Source organism: Amia ocellicauda, chromosome 13 (genome assembly GCF_036373705.1).
Source record: "Amia ocellicauda isolate fAmiCal2 chromosome 13, fAmiCal2.hap1, whole genome shotgun sequence".
Taxonomy (NCBI): domain Eukaryota; kingdom Metazoa; phylum Chordata; class Actinopteri; order Amiiformes; family Amiidae; genus Amia; species Amia ocellicauda.
Window position 1 is genome coordinate 29,527,738 of NC_089862.1, and position 27,928 is coordinate 29,555,665.

The window sequence follows — 27,928 nt, forward strand, 5'->3', positions numbered from 1 at the left end:
AGTTTTTTTTTCTCGTTGAAGCATTATAGTATTTGCATGATTCTCTTATAATACAGATGTTGCAGAACAGCTTTATTTTTTCTGTTATTTATCTTCAATAATCAGGGGGTGGGGGTTGGGGGGTGGTGGTAGAATATTATGTTCCTTTTGGTAGTGTTTTGTATTCTTCGATTACAGTGTTTTATCTTTACTTGTCATTTACTATTATAATTCGAATTCGAATTAGAATGTGATGTAACAGATTATATTACTGCATTATTCCCTGAGAACTCAGAATTTGGATATTTAAATCTTGAATTGAACTGAGTAGCATTGGTATGCACTCACTGTATAATTAGTATATTTTCCCTTCATTATGTGTGTTTTGTGCAATTGTATTTTTTCGTACCGTGCCATAAAACCAGACCAGCAATGCTCTTTCTTTTTCATTCTTTCTTTTTGATTCACCAAGCTGACTGCTAAGCAGTGTAGTGGGAAAGGATGTTATTGTTGCACCATGCCCAGAAGCCCATGTTAAACATTGTTATCATTGTCTGTTAAACCTTTTGAAGCAGTAGAATGGTTCCCCATTTCAATTTCAGACTGGAAGAAACTGATCAGAAGCATTTGTTTTCTAGATTAGAGAGAATGGAATGAAGCATTGAGGGACTTTTATGCACATTCTATAGCATTTCAATAAATTATTAAATGACACAGACATATATTAATCACAGTTTTATATTCCATAACCCAAACACCCATTCTTTTTTAACTTTGTATCCATTTGAAGAAGAACAAACTCTTATTTAACCTTTAATGTTACACCTATAAACAAAGGAAAGGGTCTTATATTTATATTAATTGTAGCTTTTTTGAACTCAGAACAATGGAAAAACATCTGTAATTAAATAAACAAACTACCTCTACATGGAAAGAACATGACAGTGTTATATGTTCCAAGAACTGAATTCCAATGCATTGCTGTGGGCAACCTGTAAAGATAACAACTGCTTGCAGTTCATGTCTGTGTCTGAAGAGGGCCTGTCTTAAATTGCTACTGTTTTTGAGCTGCAGTGTTCTTGTCTTACAGAAATCTTTCAATGTGATTTTGGTTTCCATTCTTCAACTGGAATGGGGAAGTTAATGCTCTTGTTTATTGGTTTGTTTTTGCTTCATTGTTCTAACTCTGCAGTAAATTAATCCATGTACCATACATGATTTGGAAAATGCTTGAAGAGCATTCATTTACATGAAACTGGCAGATTTCCTAAACAAACAAACAAACAAACAAACAAACAAACATTATGCCAATAGTACCATTTCATTTTTAATTTTAACATTACAGCTGTTTGAGATGTTACACATGTTTTTAAACAATCTTCTGAGAAAAATAGAATCTGCTCATTCCAGGACTGCTGCCTTTAGTTTATATCTATACAAATATTACACATTCTACAAAGTTAAATGATATTTTTTAATGTATCATATGCAAAGGCATCTGAAAAATTTAAGCAAATCGTTTTGCAGGGAGCTGAACAAGGAAATCAAAATAGTGTCACAGAGATCCATGGGCCATGTATTATACATGGCTTTTGAAATACTGGTGTCTTCCTTAATGTCATTTCTCCTCATTCGGATTTGGAAAGTGCTTTTAGAGGCTGTTATGCTGGAATTTTTAAATGTAAATCTGTTTTTATAATAGATCTTGTGTTATGGGTTAGAATGGGAAAGTTTTATACTTTTAATTAATCTGTTTTAATTTTACAAACCTGCATTTCATTGTGAACCCTATCTCAAATTATTTAAAAAGAACTATGTTACAATGGGGAATGGTTATGAGAAATGCAGCCAGTTTTAGTTTTACATGATCCTAATGAGGTCCAGGGTAAGTGAGATTGTGACAGACAGAGCTATATATGTTATATTTATTTACCTGGCAAAGGTGAGGCTGGTGTGGCGATGTGAATCACACATACTGGACACTGTATTACAGGGAAGTTGGAGTAAAAAGGTGAAGAAGTATGCTTTATAACAGCCAAACCAACCCACTCACAAATGTAAACAGAGTTGGAATGCACAAGTGATCATAACTTCTTCACCTTGCCGGTGGCTGGTGTAGCAGAACCAGTGCTGCATTCATTCAGTTGCTAAATAAGCTACAGCTTTGGACCACACATTTCGAGGATCTTCTAATTATGAAAAAATGCTAAATTTTAAGTTTTATAATACAGGAAACACAGGAAAATACTTTATAACTGCCATTTTCATTTTGATATAACAAACATATATTTAAATGGTTGCACAGTTATGTGTCATATTGAGTTTAGCACTATGTGCAGAAATACCTATCATTAGTCTGCATGTGAGAACAGGATTATTATTATTATTATTACATAACTAACTCCCCCACAGTTTTGTGCTAGACCAGTGGTTCTCTCTTGTTTATTTGAGGAATATAAGGAGTACATTGGTACACAAATGTCCTACTTTTTTTTTTGGACAGATTTATAGACAGACTTTATACAGTGATTCTGCATTATAAACAGTAGGTTGCTTGTTCTTTTTCCTGAAATAATCCAGAATGGTTGATTTATTAACGATTAAAGATTAATATAATGGTGACACCATATAGGCATAAGCAAGTATACTATAGGCTAAAGTGGTGCAGCACTTTTGTCTCCTATGACAGTAAATTGTAGTGTAAGCAGTCTTGTATGTTATGGGATCTCCCAAGAGTTGGACTCACACAATCAGACGAGGACACCCTAAGAAAACATTCTCTTCTGCAGTGCAGACACCAAAAAATAATACACAAACAAATAAACACAAACACACACACAACTACAGTTGTAGTTGCCATGTTATAGTATAGTACAGTACAGTATAGCACGTTATAATAATTTATACAATATTACAGTACAATACAAAATAGTGTATTTCAGTACAGTGTATAACAGTACAGTAAACTGTATTGTAATATAATAGTGCTTCTCTGGCTGTAAAACGTTTGTCTCCTGCAAGAGTAAACTGTACTGTGGTGACAAAAAAGGAAGGTGTAGTGTGGTGTAGCATGATAAACACCTGATAAAGTACAGCTTACCGTGGTTAAATATAGTAAAGTGTAGTGTGGTATACCATAGTAAAAAATATTGTAATATATGACGGAAGTTTAATATGGTGTAGCTTGGTAAGAATTTGGCTTAAAACCTAAAACAAATGTAAAATCATGGTAAACATGGTGGGAAATGGTAAAACACAATGATAAAGACAGTAAAATCATGATAATGTATGGTGGATCATGGTAAAAATATTGAATGTATACACACAAACCACATGGGCCAAATGCTGCAATCATAAGATGTAAATCAAGGTGCAGGACAGCAATGTGGAGAGAATAAGCTTTACTACGGGGAACTGGGATGTTTTGTGTTTTCGATGGATTATATATATATGTGTGTGTGTTTCTTCTCACATCGTTAGAAAGGCACAGGTAACGCACTAGGTGTCAGGTATAAAGTTGTGTATGTGGAGCGCAAAAACTGTAGGACTCAGTATTAATCTGAACGAAATAATAAAGCCTCTGCGTGTTCTCAGGCAAACTAAATAAGACCCAATTTGAATAACTGTCTTTTATACTTCAGTAATGTGTCTCCCCCTTAATTATACATGATATTAATTTGTATAAGAGCTATAACACACACAACAAATATCTTGGAAATCCGGAAGAGGGCCAACACTTGCTGCCTTTGACCAGACAGCAGCGCAGACACAAATACGGAGCACCAGTGTCATATTAAATCTCCGCACGGCCCGAACCACCAATTAACCACCTTACGCATAGGAAACTGCGACACTGGATTCACTCCTGGTTTTTGTTCTTGCAAAGAAGCAAATAAAAAATGTAAATGTGTATTATTTGAAGCATCTGCGTAACACGGCTAATGCGCTCACGGCCGCACGGCCTCTGCTTCAGCGAAACCCGGAAGTCAGGCAGGAAGTGACGTGGCTGTTGTATCCAAACACAGCAGCTGGCGCCGGACTCTGCGGGCTGGCGGCTCTGTTGTGGAGTGGTTTGTACCAGGAGCCGTTGTGGAATAAAGTGGATATTTTACAATCTCACCATTTAAGCAATTGACTCTCTCTCTCTCATCTCAGGCAACAGGCATCCTTTCCAGTGACTCGTAAGTTGACAGGTGGTTTTGCTTTTCATTGTCTTGTTTTCCTTCCCTGCTGTAACAGTAACAACATTCTTGCATCGAGTTTATGTTGAGACAGACAGTAATGTACAGCCTTACTGATTGACATTGTTTTTCCATTTAATGCACATGCATTTTAATGCCAAGGAGAAGGATGCACTGTTTAATGCAAGTCACCGAATAAAACTGTTTTTGGGAATCGTATGTCATATTTTTAATATTACGCCTACACTGGGGGTTGCAGTTAAAATAATCGTGTTTTAGACCACCTGATCTGGGGATTGGGCTTAAATGCAAATACTAAACGTATGTCTCTCTGTCACAACTATTGAACACGAAACTGTTACTGATTAATGTACATGTTAATTGGTGGTAATTGTATAAATGCACCCAAATGCCAGTAGCCTGCAGAGGATACAATTATAGACCCGTCCTTTGTTCCGTGTATTTCCATCTTCACATCTGGCTCTGGGAACAAGACATACAATAAGACAATTAAGCAATCTGTTCCTGTGGAGGCTGCACTATTGTTACAGACGTGGACTTCCACAGAGCAAACATGACCCCGGTATAAAACCCGTTACAACCCATACAATTAGGACCCAGACTCGGCAAACCACTTTATTTTCATTCCTGATACAATTGCCAATTTATTATACCTTCTGTATTCATTTTGCATCGCTTTATTCAATAGATGAAACAGGCGACCCAGGACTGTTTGTCTAATTTCAAGTTGAATGCCACTATTTGTGGGTAGGGCTTGTCTCTAAAATGGGGTATTGAAGTCTACTTATTAACGGTTTAAATTGTGCATTTAAACCTTGATGATTGTAAAGGTAGCATGCATTTAAAATCGACTGGATTTGGGACTGTCTGCCTTGGACCCTGACCCCAAGTTTAGACATTTTGTTGCACTGCTAAACTAAGTAGTGTGGCTGCCAGAATGCCTTATTCACTGAACAACACATATCAAGTATTTTCTTTAAACTGGAAACAATCAGTGGCTTTGGGGATTATTTTTAGGCATGAAATCTATTCCTATTCTAATTTTGTATTCTCAGATTACCTTTTGTTCTGGCTAACTTTGCATTTCTTGTGACCAGTTATATGATATTTTTACCCCCCTGACACGTCCTATTTTACATCTTTTTTGAAAAATAATACATTATTGTTTTGTATTGTAATCAGGGTTGGGGGTGTGTGTGAGAGAAAGTGGTCAACTACAAGACGGAATTTGATGAGGTTTTTTTTTTACCACAGTACTCCATTGTACACTGTACTGTGTTTTTACTATACCACATTATATTGTTCTTATTGTTATTTTATCACTACACCATTGTCTGTGTTACTATCTGAGCATTGTTTTCCATCTGAGCAACAGCCTAGTGTTAGAAGTGTAGTTTTTTCAATATGGTTGAGTAAATGGGGACTCTGCATACTGGCAGACTTGACTACAGGGGAATCCAGGTTCAATTTTGATCTTTGTGCCCTCTGTTTCTTGGATACCTCTAACTGAAAGTTGTTTGTTTGGTATTACTGTCAGCAAGGCTTATCTGACTATTGCAGTGTACCATATCATACAGGTTTTCTATACCACTGTAGGCATTGTCACCCACTGACAATGACTGGCTTTCTTGACCGACCAGAGACCAAACTAACATAAATCAGTACACAAGTAGTCTAAAAACTAATATTTTTACAATGAGTTGTATAGTATTTATTATAATACTTATATTAACATTTATAACCATAATTAATTTTTGTTTTTATTAGTATTCCATTCACAATGTGTATTTAACCACCAGCTGGGAAAATAGTCTCTTTAGTTTAACGGACTAATTTTTCCCAAACGTTGCATGATGTGAATACTTTCTCAGCCGATGGGCAAATATTTAATAGAATTTGAGGTGAATTTTAAATGCATAATCTGAGGTATATTTGCAAAAGAAAGCATCCTTTTGAATGGTCAGTATCAGATCCTGCTGCAGCTGTCACAATCTAACAATGTAAAATAAGGTACATTCAGATGTTAAACTTGTAAACATTAATGAGAGGAAGAAAGTATCATACACACATGAGTTGTGGTATATGTACTTAAATTAACAGTTTTAAATGTAGGATAACGGTTTGATTATTTTGAATGAAGCATGTGAATAATAATAGAATAATAAGTATTACAGATACTCTGTACTTGCTATTATAAAATTCAAGTCTCAGACCTTACATCTCTAAATGTTTTATGGTAAGAACAAGAAGTGTATTTGTTTAATATTTATTTATATTTTAAATACAGAATCCAAAAGAATAATGCATTCAAGTTAGCTCCATGTTTAGGTAACTTGTAACGTCTGTATTGCAGAGTGTGAGTGGAATAAATTAAATGAGTAGGCCCAATTTTATTTGCATGTATTTATTTTTTTTCAAAGTAGCTTACAAAAAGCCCCATTTTGTTTTTCCATTTTCTTTCTGCTTTTTTTTTTTTTAATCTAATGACATTTTTAACACTAGACCTTCCCCTTAAACAACAGGATAAATACAGAAAATGTATAATATTTGTAGATTAATGGGGAATGGCAAGATTTTAACCAAATTATACCAGTTTTACTGAAGAAGCAAATAAGCAAATGTTCATAGCTCTATGACTGACAATTTGATTTAACTCAAGAAAGCAAAGCATTGAGTGCCCAGTTCCTGGTGTTGTACATATGCAATATATTTGTGGATTGTATGCACTGAATTGACTCAATCTTCTCTTTCTCCGGTCCCTAATTTCCAACATCAATGACTGAAGAACCCGTTTTTATTGTCCCCCCTCCTCCTCTTGCTTCCAGGGAAAACGTCAGAGCAATGGCCGAGGGAGGGTTTGACCCCTGTGAGTGCATCTGCTCCCATGAGCACGCCATGAGAAGACTGATCAATCTGGTAAGGGGGCAAGCTGTCTTTCACTCCAGGAGACATTGTTTTCAAACTCTTCTCTCCAGAATTGTCCAGAAAAGGAGGGCCCACAACCCTTTACTTTCAGGCAGTGTCTCGGTGTAAAACCTTCCTGTAGCTCTGTGTAAAATAGCATGGGCACAGAAAGCATCTTCAGGGTGACAAAGTGAATAGTGCACCTCCACCTGAGCAGGCAAGTCTTTACAGGGAACAGGTGTTACAAGACCAGCAATTCATAGACTGGATTAGAGTTGAAAGAGACACATTCTGCTACTTATTGCCTATTTGTAAGCTTTTAACTCTGCATTTTTACTTCCATACGTAGCTGATTCTGTTTGATGTAGATTTACCTGCTAAGGAAACATGTAATCAGTGTCCTGCTTTTTTAATCAAAGTCAGACTATTAAATATCTTATATGAATATCTTTATGAATTAGCCCTTACAATTGTTCCATTCCATCAATGAATATTATATAAATGTAATATATGTTAATAGTAGTACTGAAACATTTGTCATTTTTCCTGCCTATGGAGATATTTTTTGACAGTTCAAATGGTTCAATTATCTGTACTCCAAGAACACTGATTAATCTGTTTAAGCTCATGTTCACAGCTCGTTGCAAGTTGAAATATTGAGAAAATCACAAAGTGGAGGCTTAGTCAGTCTATTGAGCAGAGAATGATAGACTGTTGGTGACTGCTTTTGTTTGTTTTGTTGGTTGTGCATGGCTTGGTAAGATAACCAGAATGAATTGCATTGGAACAAAATGGCCAGGGGAATTTGTGCATGGGTATTCATTACCACTGAAATCTGTGGAATTTAAGAGGTCCTAAGATTGTCTGAATCTCCTTCTATGGAGGATGTGTTTCTCTGAAGGACAGGGCAAAACATCTCAACGTTTTCACAGTTCTTTTATTATAAGCAGTAAAACTCCCTGAGTGTGGTCTATTTTAGACATGTTTTAGAAACAGTTGAAACCCCATTGACATTATTTGCCATTACAAACAGATTAAGAGCACAGAACAAGCTCCCCACAGATAATGTAAACATTTTCTGTACGTTTCTCATCTCCTCTTCAAAACTCACTCCGTTGAGCTCACACTGTCCTTTCAAGGGCTCTAAAAGCATAGCAAATATATAGGTTCAAAACCAGTGAACTTCGCTGACCTGGCATGTTGGTCGTTTATTGAGCAGGGCAAGACAACTACTGGATTACAGTTCATTGGTTTTATACCAACATATTTGCTAATGTAAAAATCTTATTCCTGAAAAGTGTTCACTTTTGTCTAAGGTCATATAGAACATCCTTAAGCAGAATACGGGTAATATACACTTTTTGGCTTATGTGCGGTTTTATTTGCAAAACAATCAACATATACAATCTGTACTAGATCACTCTCACTGTGTGGGGATGCAACCCCCCACCCATCTGATTCAGAAATGTCCATCTTGTATACCATCTAGGAGCTTAGCTATTAACATAATGATCCAGGTATCAAATCATGTTTTCTTGATTGATCCCAAGAAGTAAACTTCAGTAACACAGCTAGGGAGTTTGTTCCAGACTGCCACAACTCTGTGTGTGAAGAAGAGAGAGTTTCTATACTGGTTAGAAGTTGCCGCAGGGGAATGTTCCCCTGGTTCTCTGGTGACGTGGGTGTGGCCAACAAGGCAAAGTTTTGTTTGACAAGCACATTGCACATTCCTCTCTTGGCCCTGCATCCTGATCCGGCCTCTGCCGGATATGCCACCTGCAAACAAGCAGGAATGACTGTACTGAACGACTGTACTTCACGACCAGTGACAACATCTCTTGTCATTAAAGAGAACCAGCTGGGGGGCTTACACTGACACATTCAACTGCTTTGCATATGGAAGACATAAGCAAAGTGAGTTGCTATGTGTAACTTGAAGCACAGTGAGGTTCTTAACTTATTTGAAATTCATTACATTTCTCTGTTATTTTGAAACCTTGATTTGAAAAAGAAAAAGAAAAAAAAATGTTTTAAGGTGGATTAGGTTGCTAGAAAAGATTTGCTAAGCTTGTGACCTCTGGTGTTTCACAGGGTTTTTAATATAATTAATTGCTCCTTACCTGAGGCATGAACATGGAGACTGAGTAAGAATGCAAAAAAAAAAAAAATACTTGGAGTATGTCTGGAAGCTGTTGGATTCATTTAAGCATGTAGGATCAGACACTCCTAGTACTGCTTGTCTACATTGTTATTGCTGAAAGATAAACTATAATAAAGCACTACTGGAGAAACTCTTTGTATTGTGGAAGGACATCCTAAATTTAATCTTGCATAATAAGACTTTTTAAAACATAATGGGTGTAGATATAAAGTGGTACACTCTGTCTGGTCAATGGTGAGATACCTGCTGAGCGTGGGCCTTTTTCAAGCCACTGATAGAATACAGCTCTGGAAAAAAATTAGACCACTGCAAAATTATCAGCTTCTCTGGTTTTACCATTTATAAGTATGTGTTTGGGTAAAATTATTATATATTATAATTATTATTATATTATATAAACTACTGACAACATTTCCCCCAAATTCCCCCAAAAATATGAATGCAATGGAATGGCTTTCATACATGTAGAGATGCTGATTTCAGAAGCATTTGCAGTGGTCTCTTAATTTTCTCCAGGGCTGTAAGAGTGCACAATGGTGAACTTGTGCACAGACGTCTGTTGTGTACCGGAACTTTGGTACACTTCATTTTGCAATTCAGAGTTGCGCACATCATCTCATCCAGTCCTGGAGGCAGGTGTGTGTCAATGTCTGATGCCACAGCAGAGGGATTATTGTGCGTCTGTCTTGCACCAACCAACCGCCTTTGGTTTTAGTTTTCTGATAATGCAAAGAACTAAAAAGGGATATACAAGCTTTACTGGGTGAAACTGTAAAGCACATAATATATGATAAGCTTGAGTCCTGCATATGCAAATTAATGTAACCAGTGTTTTGATTAAGTATATTTTTTCCTCTTATTATTTGTGGTTGAATAGATGCTTCTCCCGTGACAGCCTTTTGGGGAATTCTTGTGATGAAAAGATTTTGTGTTATTATAGAAGCAGCCGGTTATTGTTGAATTAATCCAGATGATTATGAGGATTTTGCTGATGCATGCTGCCATTAATTCAAATCCTCTTTGTTTAACTGACTGTGTGGTATTATTTATTAAATTAAAAATCCAGAAGGCATGCTAAATGAAGAGCTTATTTTACATATGAAATTACCATGATGACATATGCTTGTGTCAGTCTATCTAATGTGTAAAAGTGGGTCTTTTGTACTTGTTTCTAAATCAGTTTTTTTAATTTCAGCTGAGACAGTCCCAGTCCTACTGCACAGACACAGAATGCCTTCAAGAAAGTATGTATTTAATAATAATAATAATAATAATAATAATCAATACTATCATATTGACTATGAGGTAATACTGTTCTTATCAAAATTAATCAAAGGAAAATGTAAGAGATCAGTGGAATTATGAAATTAAAATAAGAAGCAGAAACCACATAGTTTATTGCACTTTTGTTAGGTCAGTTCCTCCTTTCCACCCTCCTCTGTGCGCTCAGCATTTCCTGCTTCCTGTCAGCATTAGCCAATTCTTTCGGTGAGGGGTAGGGCTTAGGAGAAGTCTAATGACTTGGAAAATGGACAAATATCATCTGCAGACAGAAAGGAGAGGACCTGAAGTGGAACTGAAACTGCGGAGCTGCCTGTACAGCTCTAAGGAACATGACAAGGTGCTCCTCTTCAGCTCCCTCTTACCATTTGTTGCAGACTCTTCTGGTTTCCTGCACAGCATTCTTCCATCCTGCATTGCACTGTGCAACAGCAGCATTAATCGCAGCCGTTTTGCCAGCTGCGTTCCCAAGCATAATACCCGATGACCTGCAAAAAGACAAACTGCACGTGCAGTACTGAATTTAAGCTATTCCACTCTTGGTTAAGGTTTAAGGTGTGATACAGTGAAACCTCTTGATTAGATGCCCATGTTGTGCCCTTTCATGGTTAAACAAATCCAGAGCAGACTCCCAGCATACACTGGGCTTCCTGCTGCAAGCTTGTGATACCATGTGTCCTGTGAAGACACAGTGGGCTCTGCAGCTACTGTCTAACTCAAGTGAATGCCAAGCAAGGACATTGTATGTAGAGTTTACCAATAGTGTCTCTTTACTTAAACAGTGCCCGGACCCAACCCCTCGAGCACAGGTGACCTCACAGTGCCAATGATCATGATGGCTTGGATGGTGATCGCCCTGGTCCTGTTTCTGCTCAGACCAGCCAGCATGAGAGGGCCGGGAACTGTGGGAAAACCATCCAGCCCACATGTGAGTTCCCTTCCACCTCCAGCTGTGCTGCTGTAATAATAATGTCAGTACATTGGCTTTACGCAACTGTGTGTTTCCTACTGAACAGTCTTTACAGGAAGAAGGGTTAGCAATTGTTTTTTGTTTTTTTTTTGCATGCAGATGATTTGACTTGTTAATCAAATATTTAGTGGAAATAAGAAAATCAAAAGAAACCTTATACTTCCAGAACTGCAGCTGCCATCCCTGCTCTAGTAAGTTGATGTTCAGTGGTGTCGCCATGTGAAGCCACATGGAAACATGGAAAGTGACTGTCCTGGTCTGTTTTTTCACACCTAGCAGCACTAGGTTTCCACTAACACTGGGCTGGGACTGAACAACCCTGCTGTTGGATTTTCTTTAGTTTTCTTTTCTTTAGTTGAAGCTTCCCCCTTAACTGGTTATAAAATCTAGCTCAGAGACTTGATAGATTGTATGGGTGTGGGAGGTTAAGTGCCAGATAAACTGGGTAAAGAATATGGTCAGATAAATTGTGTAAATAAAAACAATTGCCATATAAAGATAAATGCAAAACTTACACTTGTATTGACACCCAAATGCAATGGCCCGTTTATATTTAAAAACTGCACTGCTTAACAGTAACGTCTACAAAGTGAACTGTCCATTCTCTCTTGAAAGAGGCCTGAGTTTCATGCGGGACTCTTTATCATTGGAGGTCATAGTCAACTTCTTTAGTCTGTTAGGGCTGATTATAGGGGGTCCAAAAAAAACCTAACTAAAATGTGAATTGATAAATAAAAAATCACCTCGCCTGGATATGTGTGACTATTCCATGCTTACAATAATGTGGATGTTCTGTGATACTCTACTGTGAACTGCTCCCAGTGTTTTCTCACCCAGTAACTGGGAATATTTGTTTCCTCAGAACCATGGAGGTGGACCCCCCGCTCCCCCAGTGGATTAGACCAAGTGGTTGACCAGTATTCAGCAGCCAAGGATTCGTACGACCAAAACAGTTACTGTGACCTGGATACACCTTTGAAATGTTTACTCATCTTCCTAAAGTCAATATTATACCAGTTCTTTTCTCACTAGCACCTGTAGCAGTTTCTTAAACTCTTCGGTTAACCCGAACACCTAGAATTGGGGGGATGATCAACAGGAATACCAGTTGGGCATCGGACTGGAAGGTGTGAGGGTTTCTGCATTCAACATTCCATGACAACCTTTTCCTCTGTATGCTGTAACCCCATCAGAGAACCATCCTTGTGGGCATGAAGAAAGGAGAATTGGACATTTATATTCCTCCAACAGAGTGTGCTGTATATCTCATTTGCTTGTGAAATTGCCAATTGTGCAGTAGCTTGACCTCTTGCCAAGAAGCTTATTCTGGTGGTAGAACTGCCTGTATAGGCTTGTATGCAAATCCGATGCATGTAAACATTGAACTGTAGCACGGAAGGTAGTAGGACACCTTGCCAACCTGACCCCCTACCAGCACCAAATGTCATTGTTAGACCATGCAAAATGCTTCATGAACACGTAAGCATATAATTGTATAAGTGTACAATTTGTCAATATGTATTTATATATACATATATAATTTATAAAAACAGTGGTTTCAACTTTAAATGTTCAGCACAGAAGAAGCTGGAATATTGGTAAAACCTATATTAAGAGCCACACCTTTTCCTGGCTCTAAAACTGAGTGAAAAGACTGAAGATAACATTTTTAAAAAGCAGACACAACATGCTGAGAGTATCTTGTCTGTATTCAGGCCCGTGCCTCCCCTCTTTAAACAAAACAGCGGTGGAAAAAGGTGGCTTTGATTTTGAAACGGACGGCCACAAAGGCAGCGTGGGAAGTAGACGTATCTGGTGCATAGATTTGTTCTCGATTCCCTTTGGTACAAAGCACAGCGTAACCTTTCCAAGGTCACCGGTGGGGCGTTAAGAAACGGAGGTGAATTCGGCAGGTTTACTCAGTGCCTTCGCTTTCATATGGACTGGTGTCATTACTGCAATGCAAATGATGCCTTCCTTACTTTCTCAAAGTGTCTAGATGTATAGTGTGTGTATGTCTCCACACATTGTATATACTCTCTTTTCCATTTTCATTTCCCCCCCCCCCCAAACCAGACTTTCATATTTATTTTTTTAGTATTTGCACGTGATGCGGTTATGGATGCTGTGCGGTACTCAACTGTAGGGTGTAAAGGTTGTCGGAATACTTTCCAACTTTTTGAAATTCTTTATTTTTCTTAAATATAACCACCTTTGAGCATTATGTAGCTATTAAGATAAACATCGACTATAACATTGAATATATTGCTGGTCAGTAATCTGCCTGTATTGGGATTGTAGTTTGGAAAAGGTGTATCCTTGTATGGAAATAATTAGTCAATGTGTGCCCTTGGTTTCAAGATAACTAGCACTTTAAATAACTGCAGCCATTGTCCCTTTTACCCCCAACCAGGAGATATAAAATTATAAAATGTAATATTACAGTTGAACTATTTTACCTGCCAAGAGCTTCATGGTGTTACAAAAATGAATACCAGAATAGTTACAAAAATGAGGGAAGCATTTCTTGGCTTGTTTTCCCATTAACAATACAGTTACAGTTTGTTCATGATCTTCAGCTTTTTATACAGATGAGGGGAGCCAACTGTATATATGCCAAATTTGTGGATTTGTTTAATTTTGTGTAGAAATTCTATATGTAGTGCCATTTGTGGCGTTAACTAACACTGTATCGGGTTACAAAGGGCTTACACTATGCACTTTCATAACTATAAAATAAATATGAGTAATACATTGCTGTGTTGTCTTGGTAAACATGTGAGGGATCCTGTGTGTATGGAAAGGGTGTGTGTTCTTGTGTAATAGGAGGGTATGCATATGAAGGTTTCTTTTCTACTCAGAAACTGACGTGGCTTGTTCGCTAGAATTATATAATTTTTTTTGACAAAGCTCACTCACGTGTACATTCAAACTGCCCAACAACTGGTCTTAAGAAAATTAATCTCTTTGGACAATTATTTATGATGTCCAGGTTGCATTTAATCTAGAGGTCTCATTAATTACTAGTAAACAGTACACATTGCTATGGTGTTCTCCTTTTCTTTGCATAGAATGACAATGCAGTGCCAAAAAGCAAACCCCTATGAGTCTTACGCCAAAGCGCGTATACCCAATGAGAGGGCAGTACCTTCATAACATGCAAAATCAGCTTTTTAAAAGGCTACAATTATTGAAAAGGTCTCATTCAGCAAATGTAAAACATTCAGTTCACTATATGAGAGCTAAGGTGGAAGGAAAACCAGGCTCAGGATAAGCAGGATGACGAAGGCCTGTTTGGATCAAGTGTGTCACGCTCTGCTGAATAGAACATAAATATATATATAAGAAGAATTCAATTATGTATAGAACCTCAAAAGAATTCTGGACGTTCCTTCTGTTGTGCTTCCTATTTCCTTGATGAGCTGGCTGCTGCACTCTGGAGACTAGAAGAAGAATTAAAACAAATAGGATCCTTGGATCACTTAGTTATTAATGGACACCAACCGAGCACGATGGGTCGAATGGCCTCCTCTCGTTTGTAAACTTCCTTATGTTCTTAAATAATACATACAATTGTACTAAAACTACTTAAGTATTTTAATATTTCAAAGGGAACTTACAGATCATAAAATAAAATTATAGTACAGTTGATTTCAGTCATAAATGCTGTAGTAGACAGAAAAAGACTTTACAAGACATTCTGTACAGTTAAAACTTCTGCTTGACATTTTCTACAAATCTGCCACACAGCCCAGAGCAGGAAGATATCAAAGGACAAACTATCCTGTATGAGCAGGGTATCAAATAATATCTATTTTTTTTCGTCACTTCAATTAAATGCCCATGAAGGCACACCGAATCACAGTCCTGGTTCATCTAGGTAGGTCAGCCTAAGTTTTCCATCCCCCTCATGTCCACACAGAATCTAATTTCTGATGATCTTGCTTTGCCTTATCAGTGCACACTGGTCTTTGATTATACATACTAATGCTACAGTGTTGTTCAGCAAGGTATTCAGAGAGGAATCAAATATTAATTGCCCTAATATTGGTACACTCCAATTGTATCCAATTTCAAAATACTCCAATTATCAGCCAACTCGTGAGAAGCGGCTGAATCCCAACAGCTAAGCTTTTAAACTCTAGAAGTTTGGGTGACATTTACAAGATTGGGAGCCAGGAAGACTGTCCACAGAAATTATTCTGTACTACATTATTCTGGTCACAGACAGGGCATCAGAGGTGGTGAAGTAGTGTGTTGCTCAGAGACACCTGGGGCGAAGCTGTCCGGATCACCTGGTGGCTCATTAAGACGACTCTGCCTTCTTTTTCTCAATCAGATTCTTCAAGAAGAACTCACCTGTCAAAAACATGAGTACTCATTAAGCAACCATCTCCACTTTGCTAGGTTTACTCCTACACACGGTACATGTACAACATTAATGGGCAGAAAATATATCGTATAAAATATATCAAATAAACACAATAGAAAAGGGATGAAGATACCCCCCCCCATAAAATAAGTTTAATTGTACATCTGATTGTTTATACTATTATTCAGTGAACTGTATTCAGTCCAGCTTCCATTTTATACCAGACTCTCTCTGTGCCACCTCCCTCTGCTGAAGATTCTTCGCAGTGGGTGCCATCACACAAAGCATCACATTGCCCTGTGTGACACAGACAGAGTTGATGCCCCAGGAGGAGCCCAGGGGTAGAGGAGGAGCCTACAGTACCTGCTTTGTAGGACGAGCGCACCAGAGGCCCGCTGGCTGTGTACACAAAGCCCAGCTCCTTCCCCACATCCTCCCAGTGCTGGAACTTCTCTGGCGTCACATACTCCTCAACCTGCACACCCAGACAAAGTCCACATTAGACCGCAATAAATACATAAAGCGATTATAACCTCAGCTGATGTATCAAACAACTGTATTGAAAAACTGCAGCACAGATAAAAGCGAGGTACACAAAGACATGGGGTGACACTATATCGAACAGATCGGCTTCCCGCAGCTATGTTCCGTGGTCGACCGTGGAGCCTACCACCCGCATGTGCACCAATACAGTTGTTTGAATAGGCCAGCTAGCTTCAACCCACGTGACAGGATACAGATCTCATAGTTCAGCTGCCTATGAAGGCTCTTTAGTGGGATCACTCCAACAGGAACTCCAACTGGGATGAACTATATTCATCCCAGTTGCTCTTCTCTGCCAGCTCCCCAGATATGTTGATCGTAAGAATGGAATGCTCACCTTTAGGTGCCGTCTGGTTGGCTGCATGTACTGTCCCAATGTCAGACAATCTACTCCACCCTCTCGCAGCTCTGTTTAGAGACAACACCAAGGTTATCGACAGTCGATCTCTGTAGTCCCGTCCGGTCTTTCAGAAATCTTTATGGGAAAGTACTACCTAAGGGAATGAGCTGCACACTGTCACCAGTTGAGCTGAAATCAGCCTCAGAAACCTCCAATAGCTACTGTCATTTTAACACCCCTCAAATGCAATTTTAGGCTTTCACTGTGAGGTGATGAGAGAATGAAAAACAGCAAGAGAATAAATCTGCGCCACAACGCCAGCATCCAGATAGGCTTTCTGCTTCTAATTCTCATTGTTGCATATAAAAGACAGTGGTCACTGTTGCAACAAAGGCTTTGCAATATCTTTGTAGGAAACCTGCTGCAAAAATACAGAATTTAGTGTTCCTGAACATTACAATGGGGAACATGGACGACACACTTACTATTTGAAAATGAATACTTACTATAACTAGAAGCGTTCCTAAAGACCCAGACGGTTGGATACACCCCTCTCCCCTGGCTCCCTCCTTTTCTCATGTCGAGGGTCATTACCTTTCAGGGTTGCATACACCTGGTTGTCCGTCTCCCCCAGGCCCAGCATGATGGAGGTCTTTGACAGCAGGGAAGGCTTAACTTTCTTTGCGTGCTTCAGGACACTCAGAGACTGGTCGAAATTGGCCCGCGGGTCCCGAACCAGCCTGTGAACAAAACATGTCCCGAGAGCTCAGAAGTATGTCTGTGAACCGCAGAGACCGCAGTCTGAGCAGGCATGAGATTTTATGAAGGGCATCTCAGGTGTCCTGCAAACGACCAGTCCGAGACATACCCATATATGCCATTTACACACAAGCTGAGCCACGTTAAACTGCACTATTGCGAGTCATTTCATATTCATGCAAAGTTATTTTAATACCCAAGATAAGTGACACTTCATTAGGTCCACCCTGCAGTTTTGAACACAACCTCCAGTAAAGACAAATCATTATCAATTACAATTTCTTGAATCGTTAATTTTCCAAATGCACTTAATTAGCAGCGATTAGATTCATGTATAATACATTAGTACAGATTCATCTCCTTCAGAACACGAAGTGCATTATTTATACTGCTCAGTATAAATTCACTTGAAGCCTAAAAGGTATGTTTCCATGAGAAAGTTTCCATGTGGAAGCCTACATTTAGATCCTCTGCGTGTTTAATTCAGCCATTGTCAAGGTTCATCCATCCAACCATCCATTTTCAAAACCACTTATCTGGTGGAAGCCAGAGCCAATCCCGGCAGGCATAGAGCAGGAATACACCCAGGATGGGATGCCAGGCCATTGCTGGGCAAAACACACATACACATACCTACAGGGCAATTTAGCATTGCCAATTAACCTAACCCACATGTCTTTTGGACGGTGGGAGGAAACCGGAGTGCCCGAAGGAAACCCACACAGAAACGGGGAGAACATGCAAACTCCACACAGACAGGCACCCCAAGCCAGGACTCAAACCCAGGACCCCTGGAGCTGTAAGGCAGCAGTGCTAGCCACCGCACCACCATGCCACCGTGCTGCCCTATCAAGGTTCAATTATCATTAGAATGGACTAAATGTCTTTATTGCTAACTCAGTGGAACTGCATAAAAAAAAAATCAGTATTCACTATCAGTACTGATCTGTATTTCACCCTCAATATTCTACAGCTATATCTGTAGTGTAGTATTCTTTCATGACTAATTCATGTAAACACAGGCACATACATACCAATGTCTACATAAAATATGTATAAAGCACACTGACATATACACATGCACACTGCCCGCCAAATTAACAAAACAAGTCTCAAGGTGTGTATAGCATGGACCCCCCCCCCCCTCAAAATGTACTTTCTGTGTTTTCTGAGCTAAATAATGTATTGCTCACTGAGCTAACACAGTTTTCCAAAATTCAGGGTAGAACCGTCCATTTCTCATCGTATAGCAGACGCCTGCCACCTGCTGGTCTCAACCCATCCTGTGGGCTGGAAACAAAGGGAGGCAGATTGCTGCTTTTTTTTTTCTGGACGATTCAATTTCTCATCCAGTGCCTTCTCCTGCCCATTTTCTACCGCCCTCATGTGACTGCTTCCCAGAAGTGCACCCCAAAAAAACAAAACTAAAATGAATACTGTATGACCTAATTTTTTACTGATGCAGCCTGAACTAGAAAAAGGCTCTGAAATCTCCATATAAGGGCGTATGGCGGTTTATACGTGGTACTGCCCCTGTTCACTATACAGTGAGGGCCTAGGTGTGATTAAAGGAGCTGTGAGGAATATATTTCCATAGGGGCACCTGGATCCACGATTTACAAACCTATAAATGGGTCTCTGTAAAAGCAGTATGGTCATTTAGATGTTCGTACCTCCCAGATGCAATGTGCCTTTTACTCAGCCTAAGATCCTATTGTCAAACAAAAACTAGCACAGAAGGGTGTAGTCATGTACTAGCAGTACTAATAACGTTTAACACACCATAGTATGTTTTCATTCCACTAAGTAAACACTGCCTTTTTTTATTATTTACTGTGGAATTTAGATTTTGTTTATTTGTTTAGGCCTTAATACAGGTTAATTGATTTCATAATTGGATACAAGAGAAGCTGTTGCATACAGCACAAAATCCTGACAAACTCAAAGATGTGGCTTTTCAGGTATTCTGCTATTTTGGTTTTACTATTGAGATTAACCAAAACAGGAGCACTTGGGTATACAAATGTTGTGTACTTTGCAGACCTCTTTTCATGGAGAGCCCTAATCTCATCTGACTTTTTGAATAAGGCCTTCTTCATGACCACCCTGGGAAAATTAACTAGCATTTACTCAAGATGTGTCAAAGAAAATACTGTTGTCCTATCAGTGTGTTTACTGATGGTCTGTTGAGCTTTTCAATGTTAAATATATATGAAAGAAGCGGTCTTGAAGTTAGAAGTCAAGCCCAGTGCATAGCCTCGTTTTTTCCCTCTAAATGAACTAGATCTAATGATCTACTTGTTTCGAAAATAAGGATTCTGTGGTCCGCCAAGGAACACTCAAAGAGCAATGAACAAATTGAGCTTACCTTTGCAATTCTCTGACAGTTTCAACATTGTGTGCGTAGACATCTAATCCCGACAGTGCGATTTTTTCCACAGCCTGTAGGTCCCCTCTGAAGTCAGGAGTCAGGCACTCCACAAGGATTTTTGGACTCCTATGAAAATGTGCCAAGGAGAAGAATAACTTGAGCCCATATTCAGCCCTAATTCCAATCCCCACCATAACCCCAGCACCATGCGATTTAGTGTGATTGAGCATGTGAATTAAGTCACTCTAGGGATGAATATATCAGGTAGAAATGTGTCAAATAAAAATGTCTGAACTGCAAGAAACTGCTGTTAGCCTCACTGGGGTTTGAAACATCACAATAATAGAAATCAAAAGTATCAAAAGCTGGAGTAATAAAGTGATGCATTACTTTACTTCAAGCCTTCTACATAAAAAACACAAATTCAAAACAGTACTAGAAATTCCAGTATCCTCTCATACATAAATCACTGCAGGCCCCCGTGAAACCTCTCAGAGCTTGCCAGAAATAGCCTCACCTCTCCTTCAGGTGAGACACTGTCTTTGCGAAGTGCTCCGAACCTCCGTCAGCAAGGTCTGTTAAGAAAACACCACAGAAGGGCACGGATTAATCAAACGTGTTCGGTCTGACAGCATTCTATTATTTTCTACTCTTCTTCCTTTGGAAATAAAAGCAGATTTATCTCCGCCCTGACTATGCTATGGTACTGAGACTCATACAGTTTCACAAGCCCAACTGGTTAGCAGCTTGTCCCAGTTGGAAGAGCATTAAGAGCACAGAGAGTACAAGACCAGCCCAGGCATCTGTGTAACATGGGGATGAGCAGAACGGGTTAAAGCATTGTCTGGGTGATGTGGGAATTAAAAAGACAGCACTGTTTACAGCACATGAAAACCAGGAAACGGTATCATCCACTGCTCGGCCCCTGGTCTCTCACCGTCTCTGTCCACTGATGTCAGCACCACGTAGTCCAGCCCCCACTGCGCGATGGCCTGGGCTGTGTTGAATGGCTCTTCGGGGTCCAGGGGCGGGGGCTTCCTGGCCGTTTTCACAGAACAGAACCTGCAGCCTCTGGTGCATGTGTCCCCCATCAACTGGAGAGACAGAGGGGGCTCTTTCACAAGCAAATATGACAAACTGTACTGCAATCACACCCTTTGCAATGGCCAAGATACAGAGTGACCCTGGAAGAGCAAGACAGACAAGGGCGCTCAATGGGAGGAGGGTCTGAGGCAAGAGGAAAGTGACAATCCCTGCCACACCATAGTTGTGTTCGTTTTATTGATGCGTTTAATTGAAAAATCAACCAACAGACTGCCACTTCCAGATCCTACAGTCCATTCCCCTGTCTCTTCCCTGCCGTTTGTTGTGCTGCCCTACATTGCCCCTGTCCCACTGTGCTCTCCATCTGAACCACCCTTGTCTTTGGCACTATGTAAACTCCTCTAGTGCGGACGACTTACCATGATTGTAGCTGTGGCGGTGGAGTACTCTCCCCCACCCCAGCATTCCCCAACGTTAGGACATCTCGCCTCCTCACAGACCTGCGGACAGGGAGGACAAATCATCATGCTGCAATTAATGGCAATCTTTTAAACGCCCTGCTTTTCAATAGCGATCTTTAAGAGCAATCTAAGTGCTGTTGGCAGTTATATGGAGTGCTGCTGAATACAAGAACCATACTGACAAACACAAATGGTTTCGATAGGATTTAGAAAGAGTGGATCAGCTTACTGTGTTCAGGTTTAAATTCCGCAGTGTGTTCTTCAGCTTATTGTAGTTTTTCCCAATGGGAATCTCGGTCTTTAGCCAGGGAGGCAGCCTTAACCTGGGAGAGACAAATACGTGTCTGTATTGCCTTCACATGCAGGTATCAGCACAGCTATCAGGTAAACTTAATTATCAAATGATCTGTTCTGCACCCTGAAAGTCTGCCTTCGCCATACCTCTCTCCTTTCTGTCGTTTGAGGGTGCCTTTATATTCATCCCAGTTGCTCTTCTCTGCCAGCTCCCCGGATATGAAGTCCTGCAGGTCAGGCCCATGATCCAGCAGCTCTTTCTTCTTGCCTGCCGGTGGAGGGACAGCGCTGGCAGGGGTTGTCACCGTGTTCACACACACCTGTCATGAAGGGAAAGCGTTGACGCATTTCAGCCCTCAGCAACCATACCAGAGTGGTGATGCGTTTGCGAGTAGCTGGAGTGAAGAAAAGCTTCAGTGACTTGCGAAACATCTTTAGAAAAATATATAAGGGATAAACAACTAGCTGGCCAGTTATTTACAGGTGAAACATTATAGAGGTCCGGAGTCACTAAGATCCCATGGCACTTTTCTGAAAGTGATGGGCAGCTAACCCTAAATTGCAAAACAGGTCTTCTCAATCTACCCTACCTAAAGAAAATCCACCTGTAGTTTAATTAGCTAAATACTTCCTCATATTATCTGCAGTGTTGTGAGCTACTGGCACAAAATGGCAATGTTTCAGAAGAGGATGCATTAAGTTTCCTCCTCACTGTAAGCAACTAAGAACTTCCTTGGAATGAAACTGCTGCACAAAACTATTTGAACTTGGTTGAGTAGGATGGGTGAGTGCATTGATTCCCCTCTTAATCCGCTGTCAGCTTTCCCTGTAGATTTTTATTTTTCCATTGTTTGGTGTTCACAAAGACAATGTTCTGTAGATTCATGAGTATTCATTTGAAGACTTTCATTTACTATATAGAGTAGTGTGGTGTACCATTGTAAAAACAATGTGAAGTATAGTGTGGTAAAAACCCAATAATTCATAAACAACATCATACACTTTTTCAACGATTTAAATTGGACAACATACAATTGCATTAATATATAGTTTTAGTAGACAGTCATGTAGGATACCACTTAGCTTCCCAAAGCTGGTTATGACCAGACAAACTTTCAAGAAAAGGAGATCAATTACACTTCTATTTTATTCTAACAGTAACAGTTTTGCTCTGCAAGTTACCAAGAAATAATCAAACGTGCAATAGTTTTACCGATTGTTGTTACTCTGAATTGCTTGAGTCAGTAGGGTTTTCTTATGACTGTTGACAGCACTACGTAATAAAACATGGCAATGAGGTCAACACAATCCGTATAATCCCAATAACGCAGGCATGTTTCTCGATGAAGGTGCAAGGAAGGCGATTATGAAAACCAACTAATCAGTAAACAGTGCAGCAGCTGCTCGTACTAACCCAGGCCCCTCTGGAGCAAAATACGTCCCACTTCGGACGAGTGACTTTGCAAATTTCAAGAGAGGTCAATGCAAAGAAACACTTACACGTATGACATCGTGAGCCCTGGATTTCAACCAAACCCTACTGCAAGGGAGACGACCGACAAACCCTGAATGCTTTACTAACGCCATATCTTCTACAAGACGGCATTGACCCACAACTCTGGCATCGATTATGTCCGTCTGCAGACTGTTTTCGTAGCAGTTAAATCTTGTTCTTTGCAAAATGCGCTTTGACACCTTTGTAAGAAATACACGGCGAATAATGTAAAATATAATTAGAAACTATGGATTTTAACAATATGTAATTGAACTTTAAACACTTGATCGTATGGTAATGTCTGATGAAAAAGTCTACGTCATGACGTAAAACGTCGGAAGAGTACAATTGCGTGCTTACGTCCTCTCTTCTTCCTTTCCTCTACCATCGGCGAGGTAAGGAGTTACATCACGTATTGCAGTTGCATTGAAATCCGACAAAATCTTCATTTATTGGGCTCTATATGCCTCTAATAACAACTTTGGAAGGAAATACAACTTCCCATATACATTATGTGTTGTGTATTAATGTGTTCAAGCACCGATGATGGCACAAAAAGTAATGTTTATCATGCCGGTCCGGAGCAGATCATCCCATTAAAAAAAATGCAGGCCCTTCTCCCCCCTCCAAGTCTTTAACCCGCATTATAATAATAAAGGTCGCTACGTTTTAGAGTCCGATTCTTGAAAATGATCATTAACGTTTCTCTCAATGTATAGTAATGTATGTACTGGGCTTATTTGAGAAACTAGCCACCGGTTCTGACGTTTTGCAACAGAGGTGTACGTCGGGGTAATGTTTAGGCACAGTAATACTGCAAGGATAATCACAAATGTCACTTTATATGTAGTTTGTTTCACTTTAACACTCCATATGACCCAGTAGTTCGTTTACCCGTTTAGTTCCTGGTGAGATGGGCCACTTGTGTTGCCGTAGCAAGTCCACTGATCAATATGGTTCCACGTTTTCATGTCCTCCACTGCTGCCGTGCTGTTAACGTGCTTTATTTCTTCTGCTCCCAGAATGAAGACCATTCTCAGCAACCAGACCGTCGACATTCCCGACAACGGTAAGCTGAGGTTTTTCTTGGGGGGGGTTAACTAATTTCCTCGGTACTTCAGGGCCTCCGCACTGGTTGCACATTGCACTTCAATGGCCAATATTTTGTATCCACAGTCGAGGTGACGTTGAAAGGGCGAACCGTGATCGTGAAGGGGCCCCGAGGGATCCTGCGCCGGGAGTTCAACCACATCAACCTGGAGCTCAGTCTCCTGGGCAAGAATCACAAGAAGGTGAGTTAGACTAGGCAGCATGAACTCAAAACACCCACCAGGGATCATTTGCTTGCACCAGTAAGGATTTGGGGATTTGTCTGCCAAGTTATTTATTAGCGGACGCGCTCACCCAGGGTGACTTGATTTTCACAAACATTATTGTAGTAGTTATTGCCCAGGTGTGTGCTAAAGGGCATTGGACAAGTTGGTTAAGTGATAGTGCTGAAAATACGTAAGCTATCAAGGGTAGGAGGGAGCGTAGTTTAATAGGAGTGTGGAGCTGCCCAGGGGATTCGGCTGTGGTATGACAGGTACAGTCTGGACAGGTGTGTCTTGAGCTAAACAGTCCTGAGCTCTGTGGGTAGGTAGTTTCACCGCTTAGGGGCGCGGGTGGAAAAGGAGTGAGACTTGGATGTTATTTGAAAGGGGTTTTCTGCTTCATCAAACGGGAACCTGGTAAATCTAAAGAAAAGGGGTCTTGAACTCATTCAGTAGAACGTGTGGTTTGTTGGAAATAATTTGGTCTAATAATGGTTTGAGTTGGTATGAGAGGAGAGGCACTCCTGTGATTTACCCTGGAAAGATAACTCTTGGTCCTTCGTTCTGCTGCCAAAGAGTACCATGGTCTATCCGGAACAAGAAGTCAGCAAAGTGCTAAAATAGGAATACGTTGATGTAGGGCACTGTGGTGTCACATGGTTGTCAAAATTGCAGGCTGTTTGTTGATATTGTTAGCTTTGGTTTACAGTGGGAGCTCTTGTGAAATAAAACAATGCCCTTTTGTCCTCCAGCTTCGTGTAGACAAATGGTGGGGTAACAGAAAGGAGCTTGCTACAGTCCGCACCATCTGCAGTCATGTGCAGAACATGATCAAGGGAGTGACAATGGTAAGTCTCTCTCCATTACACATTTGGAAGTTCTTGTGCTGTGTTGTCAAGAATAAGATTGTTGCCTGAGAATGTCCTACATTTATGGACCTGCATTTAAAATGTGCATCAGATCTTAATGGCTAAATAAGATGAAGCACTGCAGACCCATGTGTAAGTCAGTTATTGCCAAGACCTCCCAAATTAGCATAGAACCCTCAGAGCTGTTAGTTTGCCCAGTTGAGGTTAACCTTTTTCTGTGTTCCTTCCAGGGCTTCCGGTACAAGATGAGGTCTGTGTACGCCCATTTCCCCATCAACGTGGTGATGCAGGACAATGGCAGCCTGGTCGAGATCAGGAACTTCCTGGGCGAGAAGTACATCCGCAGAGTGCGCATGAGGCCAGGTGGGTGGAGAGAACTCTGCTACCCCATGGCTGATTCTGCCTCTGAAGCAGGATTGTAGTGGAGATTCAAATGCCATGGTTAAAACCTACTATTGGATGTGGCTGTGGTTGAGGACAAATGTCTGCCCTTGTGTTGTGTAGTTGTTGTCAGCTTTTGAAAGCTCAAATATTGACTCAAATAAATTGCAGTCCATCCATAAGTAACGGTTATAAGTTTACAGTTATACGTCCATAGTTATTTTTTAAATGTTCATGTACTTTGTGTGCCTATATAGTGTTCTCCTCTTGAAAGCATTAGCCTCTCTGCTAAATCACCGTTGTCTCCCCGTCTTCCAGGAGTGGCATGCACTGTCTCCCAGGCACAGAAAGATGAGCTGGTTCTGGAAGGAAACGACATTGAGCTGGTCTCCAACTCAGGTCAGTGTGAAACCTTTTTTTCTTACTGCTTACGTCACCTTCAAATAGAAAGCATAAAGCTTGAGTGAAACCTTTAACAGTTGTATGAATTAGTTTAGTATTCTGTTGTTTGGGTCAATTTTTTTTTTTTTTTTTTTTTTTTAACTAGTAGTTTTGCACAGTTTTGTGAATTATTTGCTAATAGTGCATTTTTCCTTCATGGCCTAAAACTCAAATGTCATTGGTGCCAACTTTGTACATGTTTTAATATGCTATCTAACTTTATCTTTTGACCCCTTAGAGAATTTTAACTTCTAGGGAAGGGGATTTGGTTGTTTTATAACTTTGATTAAAACCAGAGAATAAATTGGCTAGTTATGACCTAAATGTTGTGTGTGCTTTTAAGATTGACTGCTAATTCTGTGATAATCTATGTGAATGTAACTGCACTGACCGTCAGGATTGACTTACCCAAGTCTTTGTTTTGCAGCTGCTCTGATCCAGCAGGCAACCACAGTCAAAAACAAGGATATCAGAAAATTCTTGGATGGTATCTACGTCTCCGAGAAGGGAACAGTAGTGGATCCAGAACAATAAACACTTGAAGGTTAGAATCGGCCTTGAGTGTTTCCCACAGAAATGATGCATGGAGGGGGGGCAGTCGAACGTCTAACACCCCCATACATTTGTTATTCCAGGTTAATTTTCATGGTGTCATGCACTCCTTGGCACCGATGGTTTATCTCCCAAACATCAGATGTGATCGGATACCATGTTCATACTATAATGCTTAATTTTAATCTATATAATACCCCAAAACACACATTAGCCTACAGTAAGGTTTTTGGGGGTAATTGTGAGAGGTTTAGGATGGTCTATGAGGGGGCTTAAATAAATCTGCTTCTGTTAAAAATATATAGTAGCTATCCTCTTCTTGATGTTTAGCGTTTGCTGTTTGACAAGCAGTTACTGCACAGTACATGCAGCCCCGACACAACTGCCCACTGGCTTTCCCCTGTTGCCTCCCTGGCGTGTTTGTTGTGGAGATTGTTTTGCTGCACTCAAAGATGCAGTTTGCTTGTTGCATCCAGTGTGAAAGTCCCATGTTTTGTGTTTCTCATTTGTCTGATGTGCCAAATATGTGCGTTTCAAGTTGGAACATGTAGCAGTTATAAAGTTTATATAATCATTTAATTTGAGTCTGATGTGCATAGTGAGTGACGTATAGATATGTATATTCATAAGTTCAATGTTCACAACAACCCTTTTTGAAGCATGGAAATTCACATCCCATTCAAGATTTCAATTTCATTGTGCATTTATGAATTACAAAACTCATCTGTTCACAAACTGTTGTGTGAATTTTAACGACTGCTGTCTAGATCTTTGATCAGAGAGAACAGTCCACCCGAGAATGAGTTGAGATTTGACCACCACGCTGCTGCTGTGCAGGTTTCATTCTCTGATTCTTGTCTCTTCAGCCGACCTGATCCAACACACGACACCCGTGCAGAAGGATGGCGTTGACGTGAGCGAGATCATCACTGTGGTTGAGGCCTCGCGAGTAACATCTATGTCCTTTGTGAAATAAAAGCAAGTTTAGCCCCAAACCTGAGTAATGGCATTTTATTTCAGATTTATAGCCAAACTAAATGTTTCCACATTTCATTTTCTTTTTACACACTTATAGATTTTGATGTTAAAAATCTTTACAAACATCAATGCAGATGAGTCCATGCCATTGTTTGAACAATGATTAATATTTGTAAAATTGAAGTGGCATCATACAGGGTCAATTGCAATGATCTTCA

At 39.9% G+C, this 27,928-nt stretch overlaps 3 protein-coding genes across 4 annotated transcripts; 2 read left to right on the plus strand and 1 right to left on the minus strand.

Annotated features, from left to right (window-relative positions):
- Positions 1-3,919: 3,919 nt before the first annotated feature.
- Positions 3,920-14,254, plus strand: smim14 (small integral membrane protein 14). Of its 2 annotated transcripts, none has more exons than XM_066720525.1 (5): positions 3,920-4,172; positions 7,007-7,097; positions 10,442-10,490; positions 11,310-11,455; positions 12,360-14,254. In XM_066720525.1, exons 2-5 carry the CDS (start codon positions 7,023-7,025, stop codon positions 12,396-12,398), a joined length of 309 nt encoding a protein of 102 aa, XP_066576622.1. In that variant the 5' UTR covers positions 3,920-4,172; positions 7,007-7,022; the 3' UTR covers positions 12,399-14,254. The 2 variants fall into 2 exon arrangements, with proteins under 2 accessions (XP_066576622.1, XP_066576620.1); XM_066720523.1 differs by having other exon boundaries at positions 3,928-4,160.
- An 822-nt stretch (positions 14,255-15,076) lies between these two features.
- On the minus strand, positions 15,077-23,320 carry lias (lipoic acid synthetase). The gene is made up of 11 exons (XM_066720521.1): positions 23,182-23,320; positions 21,829-22,001; positions 21,617-21,710; positions 21,346-21,426; positions 20,820-20,976; positions 20,400-20,457; positions 19,880-20,008; positions 17,347-17,492; positions 16,750-16,820; positions 16,233-16,344; positions 15,077-15,856 (listed from the first exon to the last, which is right to left on the minus strand). The coding sequence occupies exons 1-11, from the start codon at positions 23,266-23,268 to the stop codon at positions 15,804-15,806; spliced, it is 1,161 nt and encodes a 386-aa protein (XP_066576618.1). The 5' UTR covers positions 23,269-23,320; the 3' UTR covers positions 15,077-15,803.
- Positions 23,321-23,483: 163 nt separating this feature from the next.
- On the plus strand, positions 23,484-27,727 carry rpl9 (ribosomal protein L9). The gene is made up of 8 exons (XM_066720522.1): positions 23,484-23,571; positions 24,199-24,245; positions 24,353-24,468; positions 25,242-25,337; positions 25,589-25,721; positions 26,058-26,138; positions 26,608-26,724; positions 27,599-27,727. Exons 2-7 carry the CDS (start codon positions 24,200-24,202, stop codon positions 26,712-26,714), a joined length of 579 nt encoding a protein of 192 aa, XP_066576619.1. The 5' UTR covers positions 23,484-23,571; position 24,199; the 3' UTR covers positions 26,715-26,724; positions 27,599-27,727.
- The last annotated feature ends 201 nt before the right edge of the window (positions 27,728-27,928 follow it).